Genomic DNA, 24,346 nt, shown 5'->3' with positions numbered 1-24,346 from the left:
TCCTTGTGAGGCATTGCTCTGCACAGTTAAAGTGGGTGGCTATTTTAGCATGGTGAGAATGAGAGAAGCCACAGAACTCCGAGAATAGACCCACAGTGAGCTACAGGCCTCATGTTTCCAAACCTGACAATTACAGCTGCTTACAGGCATGTTTGACAAAGTTATGGGACCGAGGTTAACACTGACTCTTCTGTCAGATAAAGACACAGTTTCTATGGCTTCAAAACAAACCCTAACACTGGATTTAAATAACAATGGTGTACATGTCAAGTAACCAAGCAATGCCATTATACGTCTGATGGCAGATTCTTCACGTCCAAAGTTCAGTAAGAAATATTTTCTTATTTTAATCAATAATTTCTTATTTAAAAAAAAAAAAACGTAATGATTTTTCACCATCACTGTTGGACCTTGAAAATTTGTATAAAATATATATTGTATTTATTTATTTTAATCAAACCACTGATGCTGAGAGAAAGACTGGAGAGGTAAAGGGCTAATGTTTAACCTTTACTGTAATGGCACATCTAGCCATGCCAAACTACAAGGCAAAGACAACATACTGCTGTCTTTTCACTGCTGACCTGTCCACATAAACTTGTTTTCATTCTTTAATTTATTAATATGTATAATGTTGTTACATTCTACATTTAATTTAGAATATTTATTAAAATATTCATTTTTAATAAATGTTTTAAATAAATGTTTTGTATAACCTGTCAAACTAATGTGTATAGACCCTTTTTTTTGGCTTTTAGTGAAGGCTGACTTGTCAGTTTTCTATCCATACCTCCCTATGAACCCAGTGACCTGTGGGCAAGATCCAACATGCAATACAATAATAAGACTGGGCATCCCCGTTGGCTTTCTCTGCATGGACAACATCCATTAACGAATTCAGACCAGGGGTGTGCTCAAAAATGATACTCCAGTAAAAGTACAGATACTCAGTGAAATCTGTACTCAATTAAAGTACAAGTATCTATCCAAAAATAAACTTGAGTAAAAGTAAAAAATACAACTTTAAAAAAGGGTTAGTTCACCTAAAAATGAAAATTCTGTCATTAATTACTCACTCTCATGTTGTTCCAAACCTGTAAGAACTCTGTGAGCTCTCTGACCCTCCCATAGACAGCAAGGGTCCTTACACGATCATGGTCCAGAAACGTAGCAAGGAGATCGGTAAAATAATTCATGTGACATCAGGGGTTCATCCGTAATTTTACAAAGCTGCGGGAATATTTTTTGTGTGCAAAAATGACTTTATTCAACAATTTGAAATGACTTTATTCTTTATTCACAAGCAAAGTGAGGAGCCAATAAAAAACTGCAGCAAAGTGGAACACACACACACACACAAAAAATTATAAATAAATATATATATATATATATATATATATGACTGAATGTCGTCAGATGAGCACAAAGATTTTTAGAAGAAAAAAAAACTCTGCATATAATGTGGTACGTACAAAAATAACACTTCAAAAACTACACTACTAGCCTACACAGTGAAGACTGTCATGCATGTGTCATAATAAAAATACAATTTATAATATTTTAAACTCCTGTTCACTTTGCGTGGTTTCTGAAGCAGTCTGTACACTTGCATTTTATGCACTTAAAATCTTAAGTTAGTGTTCATCTGAACAAAGAAATTCAGAAACATCTGGGACAGCATGAGGTTGAGGAAATCACAAGAGAGTTTTCATTTTTGGATGGATAGATATTAAGCAGAGGTCAAACAAACTTTCTATAAACAAAACATAAGAACTTGTATAAGAGGAGAGACATAATTAAAACAGCCTACAACATAAACCTTTTGAAAAGCCACTTTTTTGTGCTGTCTATTCAATGTGAAAAAATACACTTTAATTGTTTTTTTGAGCCTTTTGGAGTTTTTTTTTCTCAGCAAATATTGATTTATGATTATTTGTGACTAATTAGATTAATTAATGAGCATTAACATTCCTAAATATCAGTCAGTATATCATTATATTACCTCTGGATCCACTCCGTAATAAGAGCATCACTATACATGATTTACAAATAATTGAACATAAAATTAAGATTTGCAACATTTAATTTAAAAAGCACAAGTACAAGTAGTCAGTTCAAACTGTACAGGAATACAGTACAAATACCCCAAAATAATACTTAAGTAAAATTACTCACTTGTACATAAGTATTGTACTTTTTTGTAGAGACATTTAGAAACAACAAATGAAATGACAATAACAATTCTATGTCTGTTTAAGAGAGAAAAATATGGGTTTAAACAAAGAATATAACAGCTGTTTGCAGGGTTGACCTCTTGATTTAAAACTTTCCAAGTATGTTGGCCTGAGCTGCCGTGAATAGTATTGTGCATGTCTGTCATGTATATTTATCTGTTTAGCTTGAGGCTCAGCTTTCATGTTTCTAACATACTGGAGGCCACTGGCACGAGATAAAGTGTGTGCATGTGCATGTCAAGACCTTCTTCTCAGCTCAGAAACAAATTATTTTTAAAGGTGCTCTTCAAAGATTTGCCATACATCTTGCAATGAACTGCAGTGACTCATATCATGATTCGGTTCAATAGACTATACTGATCTTGTGATACAATACTCTCACAATAATTTAAACAAAGCCAAAATACAGTTAAGATGGTAAAAACAAAAACTTTTAAGACATGATAATCAGTCAACAAAAAGCACTGTATATTAAAATTCTAAATTTGGTATTGGGGTGGATTTGAATAGGTTTGTATTTTGTCAGCATTATAGAAATATTCATAATTTTCTTAGCTAAAGAATACAGAATTATATCAGACACATATGCTTGTACTCTGTCCCTGACTACATAAGTTTTAAATATTGTATTTTATTAAATAATGTATTTTATTTTTGAAATAATGATTAATACGAAAGCTCAAATTTGTGACCTTTTGGATTTACCATATTTGATGCTAAATTTATATTTTAAATTTTTGTTTTGGGTGAACTATATATGACACAAATTGTCACTATCAATATATTTGTTACGGATCTGCCTATCTTTCACCAATCACGTTACCCAAGCACCTGTTTCCACCTGTCACTAATTACGCACACCTGCTCCTCATCATGTCCCTCGTTACCTCCTCCTATAAAGCCACACACCACCCAACACTTGATGTCCGGTCTCGTTCGTGAGAAGAGGACTTCCAACGCTCACCCAAAGCCTTTGCACCATAGCTGCTAAGCTACTTACCTATCTCTGTGTATACTTCCCTGTTCCCAGGATCCTGTTCTGAGTCTGCTCCAAGATCTCCGTGTTCCTGTCCCAAAGCCTGTGGTGTGGGTGTGTGGCTGCCAATCGTCTCTGGATCCCCCGTGAAAACCTACAAGTAGAGATCCGGCTCGGGATCACGTACCACCGTCGCACGAAGCTCCCAGACACCTCCAATTTAAGTTGGAAAGAAACGGCAATCCGGTGTCTGGAGGATCTTCAATCCCGAGTCGGAGCGCCTCCCGAGTCCTCCCCTAGTGACGGCGGCAGCCCACCTTCCCTGGTGATCCCGTAAGTGGGTTTCTGCCAGCGCTGGCCTGAGAGCGAAGGTACGAGATCCTGCTGTAGTGTCTGTTCGATCAGCATTGAAGTCTGCCTGCCGTCCCCTGTGCTCAGCTCCCAGAACTGACCCAGTCCTCAGCCCTGAACTTAAGACTGCCGCTGCCCCAAGCCAGCCGCCGCTCGCCACGAAATTTGCGCCACCAGCCGCGGCAAACCCAAGCTCGCCGCCGTTCGCGACCAACCCTGACCCTCTACCGAGGATGAGGTTTGAGTTGGCCTCTATAAACGTGGTTCCCACGGAGGAGGACAATCTTAGTGGAGGTGGCGTTCAATTTATTTTCCAGAGGGGCAGGTGTGTGGAGGAGTATGTGGAGGAATTTCTTACCGCCAGTATTCAGACCCGCTGCAGTGACCTCACTCTAATGGAGGGTTTTAGAGTAGGACTGGACAAAGAAATTCTAATGGCTATGCCCCATGGAGATCCCAACTGGTCTTTGGCTCAGTACCTGAACGTGGCCTTACAGATTGCTGGGTCATCCCTTTTTGTTGGCGACATGGAGGACGTGTCTTCTCCAGATAACAGCACACCAGCCACTCCTCTTTCCAACCCACTTCATTCTGGCCCTCCATCTTCCGTGAACAGTTCTAACCCTCCTCACTCAGTCCAACCTCCGCCCATTGCAAAGATGGTACCATCGTCGGAGGTGAAGATGGTACCGCCTAGCCCCGCGGCTGTCCCGTACCCACCGCCGTCAGTGGTAAGCCCAAGCTCTCCGCCGTTCGTGGCAAGCCGAGAATCTGCGCTGCAAGAGCGCCCCCTTGAATCCGCACTGCAAGAGTGCCCCCGAGTGTCCGTACTATCAGAGCGCCGCCGAGAACCCAGTGGTCAAGCCACGGTCAGGAGTGCCGATCCCGAATCCAGTTCCCAGACCACGGCCAGGAGTGCCGATCCCCGACCTTGAGAATCCAGTTCCCAGACCACGGCCAGGAGTGCTGATCCCCGACCCCGAGAATCCAGTTCCCAGACCACGGCAAGGAGTGCTGATCCCCGACCCCGAGAATCCAGTTTCCAAGCCACGGCCAGGAGTGCCGATCCCGAATCCAATTCTCATGTCACGGCCAGGAGTGCCGATCCCGATCCCCGAGAATCCTGTTCTCCAGTCACGGCCAGGAGTGCCGTTCCTGATCCTCAAGTGCCCGCGCTGCAAGAACGCCCTCCTGTGTCTCCGCTGGTCCCGTCCAGCTCTCCTTCGTCTCCGCTGGTTCTGTCCAGCTCCGCGCCTCCCGTGCGCCCCCAAGAGTTTCGCTCCTCCAGAGCGCCCTCCAGCGCCCGCTCCTCCTGAGCGTTCCCATGAACCTGCTCCTCCAGTATGGCCGCCAGAGGGGAACGTTCCCAAAGAAACTTTGGGGGGGGGCCATATAGCCTCAGTCTGTGTGGCCAGGCCAAAGGCCAAGGCCACAAAGCTCCCCGATCCGCCATGGCCTTCCAAACCTCCAGTCCCGCCATGGCCGTCCAAGGACCCAGATCCGCCATGGCCTCCCGAGTCTCCAGTCCCGCCATGGCCTCCCGAGTCTCCAGGTCCGCCATGGCTTGTCGAATCTCCTGTTGTGCCATGGCTCCCCGAGGCCCTGGTTCCGCCCTGGAAGCTTCCCTCGTGTCCCTGCCCTACACCGACCTCCAGGGCGCCCACCCCCCTTCCCCGATGTAATCATTACGGTGCGGGACGCACCTTCCGGGAGGGGGAGGTAATGTTACGGATCTGCCTATCTTTCACCAGTCACGTTACCCAAGCACCTGTTTCCACCTGTCACTAATTACGCACACCTGCTCCTCATCATGTCCCTCGTTACCTCCTCCTATAAAGCCACACACCACCCAACACTTGATGTCCGGTCTCGTTCGTGAGAAGAGGACTTCCAACGCTCAACCAAAGCCTTTGCACCATAGCTGCTAAGCTACTTGCCTATCTCTGTGTATACTTCCCAGGATCCTGTTCTGAGTCTGCTCCAAGATCTCCGTGTTCCTGTCCCAAAGCCTGTGGTGTGGGTGTGTGGCCGCTGATCGTCTCTGGATCCCCCGTGAAAACCTACAAGTAGAGATCAAGGGAACCACAGTCAATTCCCTGATTGCCAGCTCCGGGTTCTGGCTTCATCACCACTGCTTACCTCTCTTCCTTTCGGTAGTACAATAAACATACCTGAACCTGCTAACTGCTTGTGTCCTCCGTTCTGTAACTATTGTGACATGATACTGTATATTTTTACACTCCTAATAGAAATCTTATTTTGCAACGAACTTCTGACTTAAAATAATATTGTTTAAACAATACTTTGATCACAGCATGAAATAATTTTGCCCACACTGTATTTTCATTTCTGGTGCTGGTTACAACTTTGTTGGTATCATTCTTCTCTATTTAACCGTATTTACTCTTAATAAACTCCCACTTTACAGCTTAAACGTGACTCACTCAACCAGCATGTGCAAATATCCATTTGGTCCATTAGAAAAGTCACTGAAAGCTCAGCAATGTTTCCCTAAATAAGAGCAGGACTTCCCCTAGCCAGCACCCAAGGCCAGGGCAGTACATTGGGGGCTAAGTTTAGAGTAATGAATCAGCCTGCTCATAATCTAGCCCCGATGCACTAAAGGGCACCCTCTAATTCAGACTCCTAACCTACATGAAGAAAACATTATTATAGTTTTTTTTTTTTTTTTTTTGCCTGAACCACTGCTCTGGAGAGGAGCTTTCCTGATAATCACTAAGACAGAGACATTGCTGCAGGGTACGCAGAATTTTAGTTTATCTACTAAACACAAGGATAGAAACTGCTGTGTCATTTTGCACACAGTGAAAGATATGAAACCTTACTGAGGTATTGCAGAGTGCACATCTAAGACTGCGTTATGATGTGTAAAACTATCCCACATTCATTTTTAGCCACCATGCACAGACATTGCCTGTAGATGGGCGTACAGTAAATAGAAACATTCAATCTGTCATCTTGCCATATGCCTCAGAGGCACTACTGTAGGGTGAACAATTACTTACTAAAGTCACATAAATGTAAAAGTTATTATAAAACACAAAAGTTCAAGGAATATTGCAATAGGGGAAAAAGCTACTCTTGATTTGTATGTAAGATTTCAAAAGTTTGACCATGGTGTCAAATTATCTGATTTATTTTTTATTATTTATTTAAGTACGAGGAAGAGTCTCATACTAAATATCAGCACGTCTGCCATTCAGCTCTTATAGAATGGTTTATTACACATGTAATTAATACCCATGGGTTTATATACTGTGCTTCTTGCTCCTCTTCCACACTGCTTGCATACTTTGATCTGGAACTCCACAAACACAAGCAGGGGGTCCAAACTGTGAAATCAGTGCAGTTTTACTAAATATCAGTAGTCTTTGAAAGTGTCATGTGCACTCTGTGTAAAGAATATGCATGACGGAAATAGTCCACTGGAGACACTTTTAATCCACAAATAGAAGATAAACTGGGAGAATATACACCATCACAACACAAACATGACGAACATAGACAACTAACTGAACAGAACAGGGAGTATAATTACACAGGGTTAGTGACACGATTTGAACTAAATCAGTAACTAACCAAATGATAAAGGCACGCTAAGCACTAAACTGAAAGTGTAAAACTTGAAACCAAGAAACATGAACAAAAACAATAAAACAAGACACAATCCTGACAGAAATACAATTGGCCAATCAAATTTGGTTACAGAAACTAATTGTTGCACACAAAAAATAATAAAAAAATTTTTTATATATATATATATATATATATATGAAAATATTATAATACTAAATTATTATAAATTATTATAAAATATTATAAATTCTATCTGTTCCAATACTTTTGCTCACATGAAAAATGGGTGGGTTCAAACAAACGGTGATATCTTCTAAGTTGTGTGTCAGATCCAGATGTAAATACCTGGAAATAAAAGCCGGCATGTAAATCTCTTGTCTGATATTAATCTTTTGATGTCAAACCCAAATGTTTTCAGTCTACAGCAAAAATAAAGGAATTGGCCTCACTGTCCCAATACTTTTGGAGAGGAGTATATATATATATATATATATATATATATATATATTTTTTTTTTTTTAATTGTTATTTACTCAACCTCATGTTGTTCTGAAACCACTTAGTGGTGTATTTTTGAAACACAAATGAAGGTATTTTTAATTAAACCATTTTTGTTCCTCCAAATGAAAGTCCATTACATTAACTCTTTGATTCTTCAGAAAGTCCATAAAGAGATTGTTAAAAAAAAATCCATATACCAATCAAGTAGTTTAAAGTCTTCTGAAGAGACACGATTGCTTAATGTGCACAGATTTAATTCAGGCTTTTATTCCCATATAACTGTTGATTGATGCACATATAGAGCAAATCAAAAACAGTAAAAAGAAAATCAAACATGCTGGCTTAACGTGCAAGAACCAGTGAGGTTTACTTACTATTCAACTTGCAATCCATATTTTATATAAATGTCTGAGAAGAATATTATGTCAAATCTCATCAATATGCCTGCCCTCTACACAGACAGAAATAGTAAAAAGTCCCAGTTCTCTTGGACTATCTGTTGTATAAAACATAATACAACCATTTTAAACCATTTTACATTCAATCAGCTGTTTATTGCACAATAAAATAAATTATTAAGAAAAAAGAATCATTACAACAAAGCCAAAAAGAAAATCAGAAATAAAACAACTAATAATATCTTGTTAAACAATGGTTATTTTAATGCATTCATTATTCTGTTTATTTCAAGCAAGGCATAGGTGGAGCTTCTCCTCCACCACATTTCATTTGAAAAACTAGACATGTGATTACGAGTGCCATAGCTCTGACTATCCTCCCATTATCTGCCTCATCCCGAGAGACTTGGCAAGAGCAGCTACTTGTCTGCAAGCAAGGTAAACTAAATCTTCATTATCACTTATGAAACTATTTCTGTTAGCGTAAAGTCTGCTTTTTAATGTTTTAATAGGTAAATCATTTTAATGATATTAAATTAATTGTTCTTGCTGCTGTTAAAGTTATAAATGTGAAGAGTACATGTATGTCATACTGTGATTTTGCATTACATTGTAATGACCCCAGCAGGTATCTGTCGGACTTGATTCATTTCCTAGGTTCAGTTACTCATGGCACCATGGCTGAAATTATTACATGATCACATCATAAATGCTTTAAAGAGCCACGACAATCAATGCACTATGAATTAGAATGACACTACTACCACATTTACTGGTAGTAGTGTCATTCTAATAGTAGAGTGGTGCTGTGCCATCATTGATATGTAAAGAAAAGTCTTCAGAATGTTTGTTTATGATATTGCAGTTGTGTTTGCACTAATTTTCATAATCAGTAGCTAATGCTTCTTTCAGAATGGAATTCAAAAACTTCATTTGAATTATTAACAGAGGTGTTTACTCAATAATTTATTTGATTATTTATTTTGCAGATGTGTTGTAGTTATGAAAACAGTTACACCCAATGAATGGATTTTTGATTATGATTATGACTGAAGTGCTTCATATGATCATGTTGCATGTTCTGCTAGCTCATACTGGAAGCCTGTTATCTCTAAGGTAGAGAGATGGAATTATAAGAGTCGCATTATCCTTAGATGTCATGTTTACTGTTAATAAAAAAAAAAAAAAGATCAACTAAGCTCCGAACATGGACAAGAAGTTGGACCTGTCCAGACTAACAGAAGAGGAGGCCAAACATGTGTGGGAAGTCATTCAGAGAGACTTCGTCCTTAGAAAAAAAGAAGAGGAGAGGCTTGGGTAAGGAATTTAATTTACATAACTAAACTTTATATTACCATAGAGATAAATCTGACATGATTTAACATCGGTTAATGGCTAATGTTAGTAATCTGGCAGTGGAGCCAGCCAGCAATGACTCCAAAAGACATAGGAGGTTTATAGTGTACTGTGAGGTCTAGAATTCACAATTGCATAATTTCTTTGATATTTGTCTATATATCATACTCTATCTAGTAAACGCTAGTGGAACAAGGTTATGAGAAAGGCCACAAAGTGTGAAAGGCTGCTGTTGTAAAGACATCATGATGATCATGGTCCAGTCACAAGGCCTGATCACACCATTCCACAGGCTGGGAAAACATGCTGCCCCAGAGCTCTATTCTTTTTGTACAAGGGGGTCTCTGTGTGGCTATTGAATTGTTATTTGGAAGATGATGTTCTTTCTATTTGTTGGCAAGGACATTTATATTCGGCTTATATTCAAGTTAATTCTTGATCAGACTGTCTTATATGTTCCAATGCTGATGGTGAATATACTGGAAAATTCAGTGGAACTTGTGTGACTTTGCATTGCATTCACAATGTTCACTGACATTAAAGGACCCTACTGTATGAGTCCTGATATAACAAGTAGAGAGGCAATTATATTCAAATTCTGGCAGGGTTGATAATCCTATAATTATTTTCAATAATTAATTTATTTAATGTTATGTATAATACTAAATAATTTATATATAAATAATATATATATATATATATATATATATATATACAGTGCCCTCCATAAGTATTGGAACAGTAAAGACAAAATTGCTCTGTTGCCTGTGGAGTCAAGATATTTGCAAATATGATTAAAATATGAATATGAGACAAAACTACAGAATGTCACATTTTATTATTAGCCGTATCAACACATACATGTTTCACCAAATAAAAAGAACAGCACTTTTAGAGTTCATCCCACTCATTGATGTGAGCAAAAGTATTGGGACAGTTGAACATAAGGCAGATATAAAAGATTAAAAGCTATTATTTAGTTGCATATCCCTTGCACACAATCACAGAAGCGAGTCTGTGACCCATAGACATCACCAGACTCTTGCTCTCATCCTTTGAAATACTTTTCCCAGCCTTTAATGCAGCCAATTCCAATTGTTGCTTGTTTTGGGGAGTTTCTGCCTTTACTCTCCTCTTCAGCTGGTGAAATTCATGTTCAATCGGATTTAAATCTGGAGATTGACTTGGGCAATCTAAGACTTTCCATTTCTTTGCCCTTATAAAGTCCTTGACTGAACTGGCAGGGTGTTTTGGGTCATTGTCGTGATGCAATATGAAGTACTTCCCAATGAATCTGGTGGCATTTTCTTGAATATTGGTAGGCAAGACAGTTTTGTACCCTTCCAAATTCATTCTGCTACTGTCATCATACATTAAATCATCAGTAAAGTTGAGAGGGCCTCTTCCAGAGACAGCCATGCATGCCCATGCCATGACACCACCTCCACCATGCTTTACAGATGAGGCTGTATGCTTGGGATCATTTGCAGTTCCCTTTTTTCTCCACAGTTTTGCTTTCCCATCACTTAGATAAAGTTTCATCTTTGTCTCATCGGTCCATAAACACAGTTCCAAAACTCTTCTGGCTCACCTTTGTGCTTTTTTGCAAACTCTAATCTTGCCTTTCTATTTTTGGTGCTGGTCAGAGGTTTGCAACTTGCTGTGTAGCTTCTGTAATTCTGTGTCAAAGTCTCCTGAGGACAGTAGATTGTCAGATCATCACCCAGCTTTCTGGAAGCTATTGGTGATTTTACAGACACATCTTTTAGGGTTCATTTTCACAGCTTTTATGATTTGTCTGTCATCAACTACTTTGTTTTCTCAGCCGATCAGGTAGCTGTTGGTTGCTGGTGTCGCTGGTGGTTTCTAAACTCTTGATTTCTACATGCCCTTTGTTTTTGCTGTAGCTCAAATTGACTTCCTCTTTTCTTTTAGCATCCAAATTGCTTGCTTTTCTCTCAAAGTCAGCTCCCTCATCTTCATAATGGTTTGTTTGTGTCATCAACGAATGCAAGATTCAGAATACAGAAGTAATGGATATAACTGATACAACAGATTCCCTGCTTTTAATATCTGAAGAATTACAAATTATAATTATATGTGTTTTATTGTTAACAAATTGCTCAGAAGCTAATTATCCTAAATAGTACTACTGCTACATGAAGTTTTAAAGAATTTAATTCATTTTTAAAGCTATGATTAGAGAAAATACACACCATGTTGGCAACTTTTCAATTAAACGGGTTAATATTTTTACTCTAAAACAAAGTCTATATATTTTTCGGTTTAAAGTTGAATTAATGGATTAAGAGACAGATGTTCTTCTAGGGAGGAGTGTTTTATTAAGTGTCATGTTTTTTTTTTTTTTGTATTTTGTTATAGACTAGATAGACCGGCCACTATTGATAATCAAGCAATGATCATAAACAGTTGCAGTTGTATTATTATAATTTTTCTGATTAACGTTTATAGGAAATATGAATGTTCATTCCGGTTATTTTATTTCTCCTAACCGACGGTCGTTAAGCCATATTAACCGTTAACCGACAAGATTGTTAAATTACAATTAAATTACATTTAAATTGATAGGGGGCTTGACCCATTACAAATACCTAAATTTGTTTTCCAGGGATTCATTTTATACACTCAAAAAGCAGCATAAACAACATGAACGTGAGGATTCACGCACCTGCAGCGCTTCTGCAAACGGAGAAAAACATAAGCTATTATATATAAAAGAAACAGGCCCATATACAAAATATATTTTCTAAATAATTAATGAATTAACAAACCGAAAGAAAAAAAACTGCAACAATTAGCAGCCTATATATAATGCGGTCGAGAGCTGCCTGGAACTACGTTCGCCGTGCGTTTCCCTGAAAATAATTGCACACCTTTGAACGTTCGTCAGCCAATCAGATTCAAGCATTCATCGGCCCACATATATATATATATATATATGTGTGTGTGTGTGTATATACATATATGTGTGTATAGGCTATGTAATTTGTTTGTCTGTTTTTCTTGTATTACACCACAGGGAGCTTAAATCCAAAATTGAGAAGGAAGAAACAAAGAGGGAACTCCTGGGGTCTCAGTCAAACCTGACTGACTCTCACTGTATCCACTGCCTGCAGCCCTTTAAGTTCCTGGTGAACAGCAAACGGCAGTGTCTGGACTGTAAACTCTACACCTGCAAGACCTGCAGCCGCTACAACAAAAAGGAGCGTGGCTGGGTATGCGACCCCTGCCGCATGTCCAGGTTAGAAAAGTTCCAACATCTAATAATAATAACAAAAAAAAAAGTAAAAATGTACAGCTTATACACTTAAATAAACTATAAAGTTAGGTGTATAATGAATCACTAATATGAAATCTTTACATAACACCTGTTTGTTTTTGCAGGGTCCTGAAAGTTGGAACCTTGGGGTGGTACCATGACAATGTACGCACTCGCTTCAAGCGTTTTGGCAGTGCAAAAGTGATGAAGTCCCTGTACAAGAGATTAAATGAAGAGGGTGAGTGCTATTAAAAGCCTCCTGATAACCTTTATTGTGTCCATATAAGCTCTCACATCATCATCCTGTTTCAGAATCAGAGGTCATTTTAAGTGGTTATGCAAGCAAGTGAGTGTTAAGAAGAGATAATGTACAGTCATTAACGTAAAATAAACCTTGTCATGATGATTAGGCCTTGGAATAGAAGGGTCTTATATCACCCTGAAGGAGTTTATTGTGCGATAATGACCTACTAACTATACATTATTCCACTTATTAGATAGCTACTCACCATGAAATATTAATTTCAACTGAACTTATTTTATTATTTCACCTTTATAGTTGCTTTGCTTTGGACAAGCGGCTACTAAATGAATGAATGCAAATATTTATTATCTGCAAATTCTGCTATGTATTAAAAAAAAAAACTAAGGCAGTAATTTCAGCATAATACTTAAAATATACAGGGGGGGGGGGGCAACCCCAAAGCTTGTTTCCCATAGCAGAAAAACAACCCCAAAGCATTATGTTTCCACCACCATGTTTGACGGTGGGGATGGTGTTCTTGGGGTCAGGGTAGCTATAGGCAGAGCAGGCGATTGCCTAGGGCTTTGGCCTTTGAGGAAGGGCCCCCATAACCGTAACCTATACATCAGTCAAAACGGGCAGCAAATTCAAGCCTCATTGTTCATTGGATGCTGAATTGTCACTCATCTGCAATTAAACCAATTAATGTCGCAGTTTCAAAGCGGGTCCCGCCTTCTGAATGTTTGCGTAACGAACACATCTTTCAAGTGCTGCGAACTAGGCTATATGCGATGCAAAAGGCTGAATAGGCACTCAAAGAAATTAACGCAAGTGTGTGAGTTGTTGTCATCTATTTTGGAGTGATTTCAACATTTTTTAAATATAAACTTGTTCTGTCGATCAGCGTAATTTCTGGAATCGATCACTGACTGCTTTATTACGAGTTTAAATGAGCGCGCGTTGACGCGCATAGACGCGACCCTTTGAATTTACGCATACAGTGAATGACATCGCGCCGGGAGCTGACTAGCAAAATTGCTGCAAAAGTAAAAGCAGATAAGTTTGTATTCAAAGCAAAAACACTAGAACATTTTTTTAATGGTTCAAATAAAGGATCTCAGGTGTATCCTCTAAATTCGGCTGATGATTAGGATTACTGCTCTTACATAACACTTTTCAGTTTCAACTAACTAAACTTTTTTTCTGTGTATTTGTGTGTATATATATATAGGGGAGAGCGGGGTAAGTTGTCACATGGGTAAGTTGTCACACTGTTCATAACTCCAATACTAGAGGCTCTATCTCAAAAATCAAATCCACTTTGTTTGACTTCTTCTATAGTCAACTTCCTGTTCACATGTGGTCAAGAGCACTCTAATCTGAGGTTAGCACAATTTTCTTATTTTTCGGCTTAAAAAGTAAAACAATTGCACTTTAAATTTGATGCAATACAACTTTGTTAGGTATGTTAAAAATTATTATTTTGCACAAAATAGAGGAGACAATAACGTGTATTTTGATACTTTAGCTGACGTGCTATGTTGAGCTAACCTTGAGATTTAGCCAACATTAGCACACATGTCAGTTTGGGGCAAGTTGTCTCGATGACTTTCACATGTGACAACTTGCCCCAGTACAAATAAACACATGCAACCCCCTTGAACATTCAAGCTGGCTTTAGGGTGGCTGGGGTTCAACCTTACAACAGATATGTATTTCTGGAAACCAAGTTTGCACCATCTTACGTCACAGATCGCCCCATTCAGAACCCTGCCCTGCCAGATCCCAGCACCAACTCTGCTCTGCCTAGTTATGCTTCTGCTATGACCAGCTCACCCTTACCCAGCAATGCTATTGCTGACAGCGGGCTACCAACTCCAGAGGACATCCGGCCATATCCAAAAGCTGGCCCCCGAAAACCAGCTAGCAAAGGAAGAAAACGACGCAAATCAGCAATTCTTACTGACACGCCAGTGAAGCAGCAACTAGAAATAGAAAAGAATAAGGCTGAATCTAGCAAAAAGCTGTTTCAAAAGAAAGGGAAGCGAGGGGGGGAACACTCTGTGTGGAGCCATTTTCAAACAGTTGTCCAAAAGAGACCTGGGTAAAATGTGTAAAATGCAACAAATGGGCCCATGATGCTTGCACCTCAGGCCAGGCAATTTATGTGTGCCAGAATTGTGACTCTGAAGATAAGTCTCATTAGTCAGATACAGGGCATCTGCTTTGTTCAGAGTTAAACATGTTAAGTTAAGCGAGTTATCTACAGCATTCCATTCAGTTATTATGGATCTATGTGCAAGCCAAAGAACATTTGAGTTTAAAGTTCAAAGTAAAGTGGTCTTGCTTAATGTGTTTTTACTGAAATGTGTATTGTTTGGATTGAAATAATTGTTTTTCCAAATTCTCTAGACATGATTGTTTATATTTCCAGTTCTGGTTTCAATCTATATTCAATCTATATATAAAATCTATATTCACAATTAAGTAGTTGTGTTCTTATTTTTAGATAATCTAGTGTGACAACTTACCCGCCGATGGGGCAAATTGTCAAAAGTGCACATTCTCTATTCAACAGTCTACAACTCCGTAATGAGATAAGATATGAAAATGTAATGAATACAACATATGTGCCCAAGACTTCCTTCTTTCGTTTGGTAGGACATTTATACCATTGTGATGTATGGTGCTCAGTAAATGTTAGACAGTGTGAAAAGTGTGACAACATACCCCACTCTCCCCTATATATATATATATATATATATATATATATATATGTCATATTTAGGGTAACAATACAATACATAATATCATATTATTGATATTAATAATAATATGACAATATCTGTAGTCAAATGGGAGGGGGAAATCCTGCCCATATCCAGCTAGGAAAAAAGAAAAGAAAAGAAAAGAAAAGAAAAGATAAAAGCACTTACTCAAGTGGAATTCTGGAACTGTGATTAAATAAAATAAAACAGCAAAATAATAATAACAACAATAACATCTTCATCAAACAAAAAAGAGATTACCTTAGAAAAAGTTTGACGAATATGTACATACAGTACTGGTCAAAAGTTTGGACCGTTACTATTTTTAATGTTTTTGAAAGAAATTTCTTATGCTCATCAAGCCTGCATTTATTTGATCAAAAATAGGCTACAGAAAAAAAAAAAACCCCACTAATATTCAGCAAGGATGTGTTAAATAGATAAAAAGTGATAGTAAAGACTTATATTGTTATAAAATATTTATACTTTTATTTTTAACATCTTTTAATAATCAAACAATCCTGAAAAAAGTATCATAGGTTATATAATAAACATGAAGCACTGTTTCTAACATTGACAATAAATCAGCATATTAGAATGATTTATGTAGGTTCATGTGACACTGAAGACTGGAGTAATGGCTGATGAAAAATCAGTTTTGCATCACATAAATGTATTTTAAAGTATATTAAATTAGAAAATCATTATTTTAAATTGTAATAATATTTCACAATCTTATTTTTGATCAAACAGGCTAAATACAGGCTTGATGAGCATAAGAGACTTCTTTTAAAAACATTTAAAATAGTAATTTTCCAAATGTTTGTACTGTATAAGTACACAACATTTAAAGTTAAATAATCAAAAAGGTTAGGAATCATATTTGTTTCAAGTGCTTTTTATTGGGGGCGGGGGGGCCTCCAACATGATTTTTGCCTATAGGGCCTCCTAATGTCTTGAACCGGCCCTGCTTGGGGTCATACAGCGAGTTGAGTTGATGCCAAAGAGCTCGATTTTGGTCTCATCTGACCACAACACTTTCACCCAGTTCTCCTCAGAATCATTGGCAAACTTCAGACGGACCTGTACATGTGCTTTCTTGAGCAGGAGGTCCTTGCGGGTGCTGCAGGATTTCAGTTGTTCACGGCGTAGTGTGTTCCCAATTGTTTTCTTGGTGACTATGGTCCCAGCTGCCTTGAGATCATTGACAAGATTCTCTCGTGTAGTTCTGGGCTGATTCCTCACCGTTCTCATGATCATTGAACCTCCACGAGGTGAGATCTTGCATGGAGCCCCAGACCGAGGGAGATTGACAGTTATTTTGTGTTTCTTCCATTTGCGAATAATCGCACCAACTGTTGTCATCTTCTCACCAAGCTGCTTGGCGATGGTCTTGTAGCCCATTCCAGCCTTCTGTAGGTCTACAATCTTGTCCATGAAATCCTTGGACAGCTCTTTGGTCTTGGCCATGGTAGTTTGGAATCTGATTGATTGATTGCTTCTGTGGACAGGTGTATTTTCTACAGGTAACAAACTGAGATTAGGAGCACTCCCTTTAAGAGAGTGCTCCTAATCTCAGCTCCTTACCTGTAGAAAAAACACGTGGGAGCCAGGAATCTTGCTGATTGATAGGGGCTCAAATATTTATTTGACTCATTAAAATACAAATCAATTTATAACTTTTTTGAAATAAGTTTTTCTGGATTTTTTGTTGTTGTTGTGTTCTGTCTCTCTGTTCAAATAAACCTACCATTAAAATTATAGACTGATAATTTCTTTGTCAGTGGGCAAACATACAAAATCAGCAGGGGATCAAATAATTTTTTTCCCCACTGTATTTTAATTTGACCATAATTTCACTATCAACAATTGCAACACATTTCTAAAAATATTGCTCTCACCATCTTAACAAGAATGATCATCAATGATCAGTTCAACATAGTAAGGCCTGTTTATATTGCCTTTCAGATGAAGAACAGCAAGAGACAGCAATGGCTAGACCCATGTGTTATCATTAGATGTCTGTGTGTATTTAGTTACCAAGAGGATTTGTTTATCAGTCAGTTGAATTCAAATAACTCTGTCTAGAGGCTGTGTCCCAAGTGCTGAGGCCATAACTGAGTCACATGCTGTGTCTGGGGCACTGCAGAACTTGCTGATGTTGTTTATGGACTTGCACGACTGGACATGTTAAACAGAAAAATTAGAAACCTTGGCTGAATGCACAAATGGAGGTTTAGCCCAAGGTTAAAGCTGACTGAAGCGACAACTGTATTTGGTTTAAAGCTGTACAACTGCTAATGTTCTATGTTTACCGCTATATAGGTTCAGTATATTTTATAGTGGTATTACAACAGCTTCTATCAGAAGTAATTACTCAAATACTGAATTTGTTAAGAATGCCTGATAAATCAGTTAAATACTCAGGAATGTCTATTTCCCCCTTGTATTCTCATTTGCACGAGACCAGCACTCACGTTATTGTCCTTTGTTTCTTTAGGGCACCGTGATGAGGACACACAGAGCATGCCTGATGTGCGCAGTGAGTACACAAATACATTCATGATGTTATGAAGAAAACTACAGGAAACCAGCTTATGCTGTCACAGAGCAAAACTGTTAACATTTATCAGTACTGAAGCTATCTCTTTTCATACCACTGTACCACTGTAATTGTAACGGCACGGACGAGACGTGAGGTTCCAAGTGCAAGCTTTTATTTATAAACATAGTCAATAAACAGGCAGGGTCAAACAACGGCAAACAGGTATGGCAGGGGCAAGACACAGAGTAATCCTTAGGGCAAGCGTGGGTCTTAGATCGGCAAACGATATCCAGAGGGTTTGAGAAGAGGGGTAGTCCGATAACCTGAGCAAAAATCCAAACGAGGTATACAAAGAGTCCAAAAAGGTGAGACAAGGGTTAATCCACAATACAAGGGCAGGAAACAGGAAACGAGATTATAAACAAAATAAACTAAATTTAGAGAACACAGATTGGCTCGGTAAGCCAGTTAACACTAGGAGAGTGTTACACGCAGGACAATACTTGGCAGAGAGGAAGAGGAAGTCCATGGTTTAAGTAGGGTGTGTGATAATTCTCAGGTGTGAATGTGATTAGTGGAATCAGTTGTGTGTGTGTCCTCAGTGCAATGGATGATGGGAAATGCAGTCCAGGGTAATGTGTGGTGTGAGAGACAATGTGATGGAAGAGTGACCTCTGGTGGCGAGCTAATGAAAGTCCATGGACCTGTTTCATGACAGTAATATGTATTATGTTTTATTCTTAGATGTATATAATGGTCATGAAGATGAACATTTGGATGCATCTGAAGGTCAACGTTATAAGCAGGTAGACGAAATTTTGTCATGCATTTGATTTTGTTTTAATATGCATTTCAGGGGCTTTGTTTAAGACTTTCCCTTTTGCAAATTAACTTAGTGGCTCATTATTTTAGAGCAGTATTAGTGGTACACTTTTTGTGTAGTGTGTAAGGGGACCAGTACCCTATAAAAGCCGGGAAAAAAAGGAAAAAAAGTAAGGAAAAATATAATTGGTAAATCATAATTATGAGATAAAACTACGAGACATTAAGTCATAATTATAAGATAAAAATCCAAAATGATGACATAAGTATTTTATATATATAATATATATATATATATATATATATATATATATAAATTAATTATAATGCTATGATGCTAAGTTATTATTGGCCCAGTTTCATAGACAGGGTTTAGCCTAAACCAGGATTAGGCCATAGTTCAATTAGGACATTTAAGTAATTTTTATAAACTTGCCTCAGAAAAAAACATTACTGGTGTGCATCTTAAGACAAAAAAAAGGCACTGACATGTTTAAAGATCAGTCAGTGCAAGTTTCTTTCAGTTGAAACAGCTCAGATTTACATTTTAGTCTAGGACTAGGCTTAAGCCTTGTCTGTGAAACCAGGGGCATTATGAGACAAAAGGTCAAAATAAAAATTGAAATTATGAGATAGTTATAACTATGACAAAAAAAAAATGAAATTGTGAGATGAAGCCATAATTATGACTTCAATTGAAATTACAATTTACCAAAGCATGAATTTTTTTCTTATGTGGCAGAAATGGGCTTCCATACTATATTGACTTAACATATAGTTTTTTCTTCTCCAAAAATTTGTCATTTAAAGCAGTTAAATGTGTAGCTGTTGAATGCCATACATTATATCATAAACCCCTGTCTAGAAGCAGAGTGGGAATATTTTAAAGTGTACAATTACGATAACAAAGCTCTCTTAAACCAGTACTTTGAAAGTCTAAAATCATCCTGACTTCTCAGATGCGAAAGACCAAGCGTCTTCTCTCTGTCCACCCCATGGATCTTGACATGGATGACTATAGCACTCACTCTCGCAGACAGTCTGTCCAGGTATTGAGAGGACTCGTATTGTTATAAACATCTACTCTTATGGGCACTCAGGCATTATAGACACTTTTCTCTCTTCTCCAGTACATCCATGAAGACAGAGGTCAGCGGAATGATGTAGAAAACAACTCTGACATGTACCATCACCATAATCATCGCATGAATCGCAGGAAAAGTCTCGACAGGTTCTCACGCCCAGGTCAAGCAAACACATCCTGTTGGTTTTCATTTCTTTCTTTGTTTCTCTTTCTCCTCCTTTCACAAATGCACACTTTTATATAATTGTCTGCTGAATAGTGTTAAAAAAATATGGGATTTTAGATTTCAGTCTAAAAGGATTTGCGAATGCACATAAATGTTTAGATTACACAAAAAGACTATGTTGCCTGTGCCTATACAATATCACACCGCTAAATTAATGAGTTGTTTTAGTTTTAGAGTGTGTTTTTAAAAACAAACAAACAAACCATATATTTTTTTATTCATAAAAAAAATATATGAATATTATTCTTACCCCAACATACATTCTTTTTAATTGTTTTAATATAAACATAAATGATCATTTATGTAATTTTGATAGATGTTTTTATTGTACAACATACTGAATGAGAAACCAATTTGTGATGACATAACATTTTGAAAATTACTTTCAAAAATATTCATAATGCAGGTTTATAATGCGGGTGATTGGAGTCAAGGTTAAGATGTAAACTATGACAAATCTTATAGTCTTAATATTGTATTTTATTGCCTGTTCAGTTAGAATGTTTGTTGTATAGTATAGATGCAGTATTCTTGATATTCATCAGGGGACCGCTGATGTATTTTTGTTTTAAACAGCAATAAACAGATTAACCAATTTGTCTCTTTTATTTTCATTTTAGATGATGGCACACACTCTGAACACAGAATGGTACGTGCTCGCTCTCTCTCTAAAATCAACTCCTCTGTGGCTCCACGCCAGATCTACCTGGATACTTCAGAGGAGGAGGATATGTTCCGTTACCCCGTCTATCAGCTGCCCCCACGCCGCCGCAGTCGAGCATCATCTCAGGAAAACATTCATCAGAGTGCACCACCAGTATGATCAGAGACTCTTATGGGTCTTTCTTTGCATTTATAATATAATTATACATCTCAGTGAGGCAAAGTGATAATATTTCATGACCTCATGTGGGTGTAAATGATTTTAAATATTTAAACACTGCTGATGAAAAGTTTGGGGGTCAGTTTTTATTTTTTTTTAAATAATATTTTTATTCAGTAAGGACACATTTTTGTTTTGTTTGAACTTTCTATTCATTGAAAAATCCTGAAATAAACAATGCATCACTGATTTGATAATATGACAAGCCGTGCAACTGTTTTTAACCTGTTGAGATAATAAGAAGAAATGTACTTGTGCACCACATCAGCATATTACAATGATTTCTGGAGGATCGTGTGAGACTGAAGACTGCTTTACCAACACAAATGTTTTTTTATAATATATTAAAAGAGAGAGAGAAAAAACATTATTTTAAATTGTAATATTCATAATATTACTATTTTGCTATTTTTTGATCAACTAAATGTGGCGTATAAGAATGAGTATGAGAATATTGTTTCAAAATCATAAAAACAATCTTACAGATATTTACAGAAAAAATATATATCTCGATATTTAAACAGTAATGTATCTTTTAAAAGCACTGTTTTTTATTGCACCTTGTAATAAATGATTATAGGTTAGATTAGTTTGAGTTACCTTAAGTTTTGTCTGTTATTGTAGTATGATTACGATGAATGATTTACATTCAGATGGCTTCTTTCTAAGTTGACTTAGACAAAAGTCTGACTGCTTTTTGTTCATTTCATCATTTCATCAATCGGCAACTTTGTTTCCCCCCCCCCTTTTCTTTTTCTTTTACCTGTTGCTGTGAGTTAGATCAATGAACTGAACAAGAGAATGTCTGCCATTGAGAGTCTCTTAAATCGATTGGAAGAGAAAATTACTTTGCCTTCTGATCAGGTATGATTAAAGTCTCAAAACAGAAACACTTTTATTTATTCCAGAACGTCTTATTAGTAGAGCTGCCCTTTGTATTAAAAAGTTTGGGCTAAAGGTTTCATGTAGGTCATTCTCTGATCTTAATATTAAGTGCTTGTGTTGTATGTCTGTAGCCTGTCCAGCCCACAGCAGGGCAGATGGAGGAGGAGAAGCTAAGGAGAAAACTAGATGAGCTGATGAGTGACAAGGCACTTTCCTCTGACGAGGACGAGCCGAAGAGGCCTCCTCAGTCCAAAGGGTCCACTGTGAGGGGGGACCAGGCACCAGTGGCCCCTGCATCCCAAGAACCCCTGAGCTCGTCCAGTGATGAGATGCCCACTGAAGCACAAAAGGTGAGGACTCAGACAGCACACGCATCCATAAAGGCCAAAAAATGCAGTCTTTGTGCAAGGTGAGGTTTTCCTGATTAAATGTATATTAATGTTTTGTCAGTAGAACAATTAATGCAGATTCAAGTATCTCATCATCAGAGACGTGGAACACAAGTGGGTTTTAAAAGTCATGCAACTTACCACAAGCTTCCCGTAAAATATTTGATATAATGCCAGAGCACAAATACTTTATTAATAATCTTAAAAAGCAGAGTTTTATCACTACCATCTGTATTAGCATAACCAAAGAAACACGGTTATTTTCATAACTAATCTCTGTCTTATCTAAAGACCATGAAGCATTAGCAACACTTACGCCTCATTTAGCTATAACCTTAGCCATGTTAATACCTGACTACAGTCATTTTTTAGGGTTTTAATGCTGATTAGGCTTCTCTCGGTTAATTGCTTTCAGAGATCCACCGCAGCGGCCCTATGCGACATCACAACTGAGATTCTAAGAACAATTAATGCTACAGAAAGTGCTATGAACGAGTTGGCCCCCTCAAATCCTAATGACAGACTTCATTTAGCGGTCACAGATCTTAAGCAGGCTGATGATGCATACAGGGAACTTGAGGAAAATGTAAGCTTGTTCCTCTAATAGATATTGTTATGTCTGTGTGGAGGGGAGAGATTAGACACTTGGAATATCAATGGTATAAACAAGTGCTTTTATATTACTTAAGTGTACAAGATATTTGTTCAGAACTCTATTTTCTTTTTTTTTTCTTTTCACTGCAGGTGTACATGACTGCAGGGAAGTCCTTCGATATGGCGAAAAAGTTGCAAATGATTGAGCAGAATACCAAGAATCATTACGACGGCCCATTAACTGATTCAGAGCTCTCTGAACTGGAGGACCAGGTTGCTTTGGCAGCTGCCAAAGTTCAGAGCACAGAAAGTGAGGTGAGCTACTATCTATCTATCTATCTATCTATCTATCTATCTATCTATCTATCTATCTATCTATCTATCTATCTATCTATCTATCTATCTATCTATCTATCTATCTATCTATCTATCTGTCTGTCTGTCTGTCTGTTTATATTTATTTATCTTATCAGGTCTCAGACATTGAGAGCAAGATAGCTGCTCTAAGTGCTAAAGGATTATCATTTGATAAAGCCAAGAAAAAGGTGATCTGATCTGAACAAATAATCTTAGTAAAATTGAATTTATTTTCCTAGGTTTCTTGCAGATTTGAACTAATTGTATGTTTTTTGTTAATATATTCTTTCAGGCACTGAGTATACAACAAAAAAGGAAGTTTTCCCAAGACAGAGTACACTTTTAAGTGTAAACAGGACATCATGTTAATTTCTTTAACATTTTACATATTCCCTATGTCATGATATCTGTGCCTATATTACTTGACACTTGATATTTTTGCCTATATTACTATAATACTTCATCATATGTTCAAGATTTTTGACACTGATCTTGACTTAATACTAGTAAGCCCTTTGTCTTGTGTAAATTGTATTAGGCAACTTAATCAAATCCCAATCTAGCTAAAATCAACATTAGTCAAAATAATGAAACCGTTTACAGAAAACAGGTGTCGAACAAGTATTCATGCTTAAAAAAGATTAATTTCTGTTAATGTCTTACATTTCCTTGCCTGTTTTGTTCTTCAAATTGCTTGTCCAAAGATTTTAATAATACAGTTTGTATGTCCAATATTTTTTTTCTTTAGTGCATTGATATTTTTTTGGAGGTACACTAAAGATGTCATTTTATCAAGCTATAAATGTTAAATTATTAAACATCTAACACCCAATTGTACCTTTAGAAATTGCATTGT

General features: G+C 37.6%; 1 protein-coding gene across 5 annotated transcripts; it reads left to right on the top strand.

Annotated features, from left to right (window-relative positions):
• Positions 1 to 70: 70 nt before the first annotated feature.
• LOC306844631 (melanophilin-like) lies at positions 71 to 24,346 on the top strand. Of its 5 annotated transcripts, XM_079376899.1 has the most exons (16): positions 71 to 326; positions 8,351 to 8,495; positions 9,247 to 9,374; positions 12,454 to 12,675; positions 12,819 to 12,931; positions 18,206 to 18,247; positions 18,995 to 19,056; positions 20,032 to 20,121; positions 20,203 to 20,317; positions 21,003 to 21,199; positions 22,046 to 22,129; positions 22,282 to 22,500; positions 22,955 to 23,125; positions 23,284 to 23,448; positions 23,607 to 23,678; positions 23,783 to 24,346. In XM_079376899.1, the coding sequence occupies exons 3-16, from the start codon at positions 9,265 to 9,267 to the stop codon at positions 23,834 to 23,836; spliced, it is 1,716 nt and encodes a 571-aa protein (XP_079233025.1). In that variant the 5' UTR covers positions 71 to 326; positions 8,351 to 8,495; positions 9,247 to 9,264; the 3' UTR covers positions 23,837 to 24,346. The 5 variants fall into 5 exon arrangements, with proteins under 5 accessions (XP_079233025.1, XP_079233029.1, XP_079233027.1 ...); XM_079376903.1 differs by lacking the exon at positions 22,955 to 23,125 and having other exon boundaries at positions 23,783 to 24,341; XM_079376901.1 differs by lacking the exon at positions 71 to 326 and having other exon boundaries at positions 8,443 to 8,495; positions 9,212 to 9,374; positions 23,783 to 24,345.

Source organism: Barbus barbus (genome assembly GCF_936440315.1).
Source record: "Barbus barbus genome assembly, chromosome: 25".
In the NCBI taxonomy this organism is placed as follows: domain Eukaryota; kingdom Metazoa; phylum Chordata; class Actinopteri; order Cypriniformes; family Cyprinidae; genus Barbus; species Barbus barbus.
This window is presented reverse-complemented; position numbering and strand designations above follow the sequence as displayed.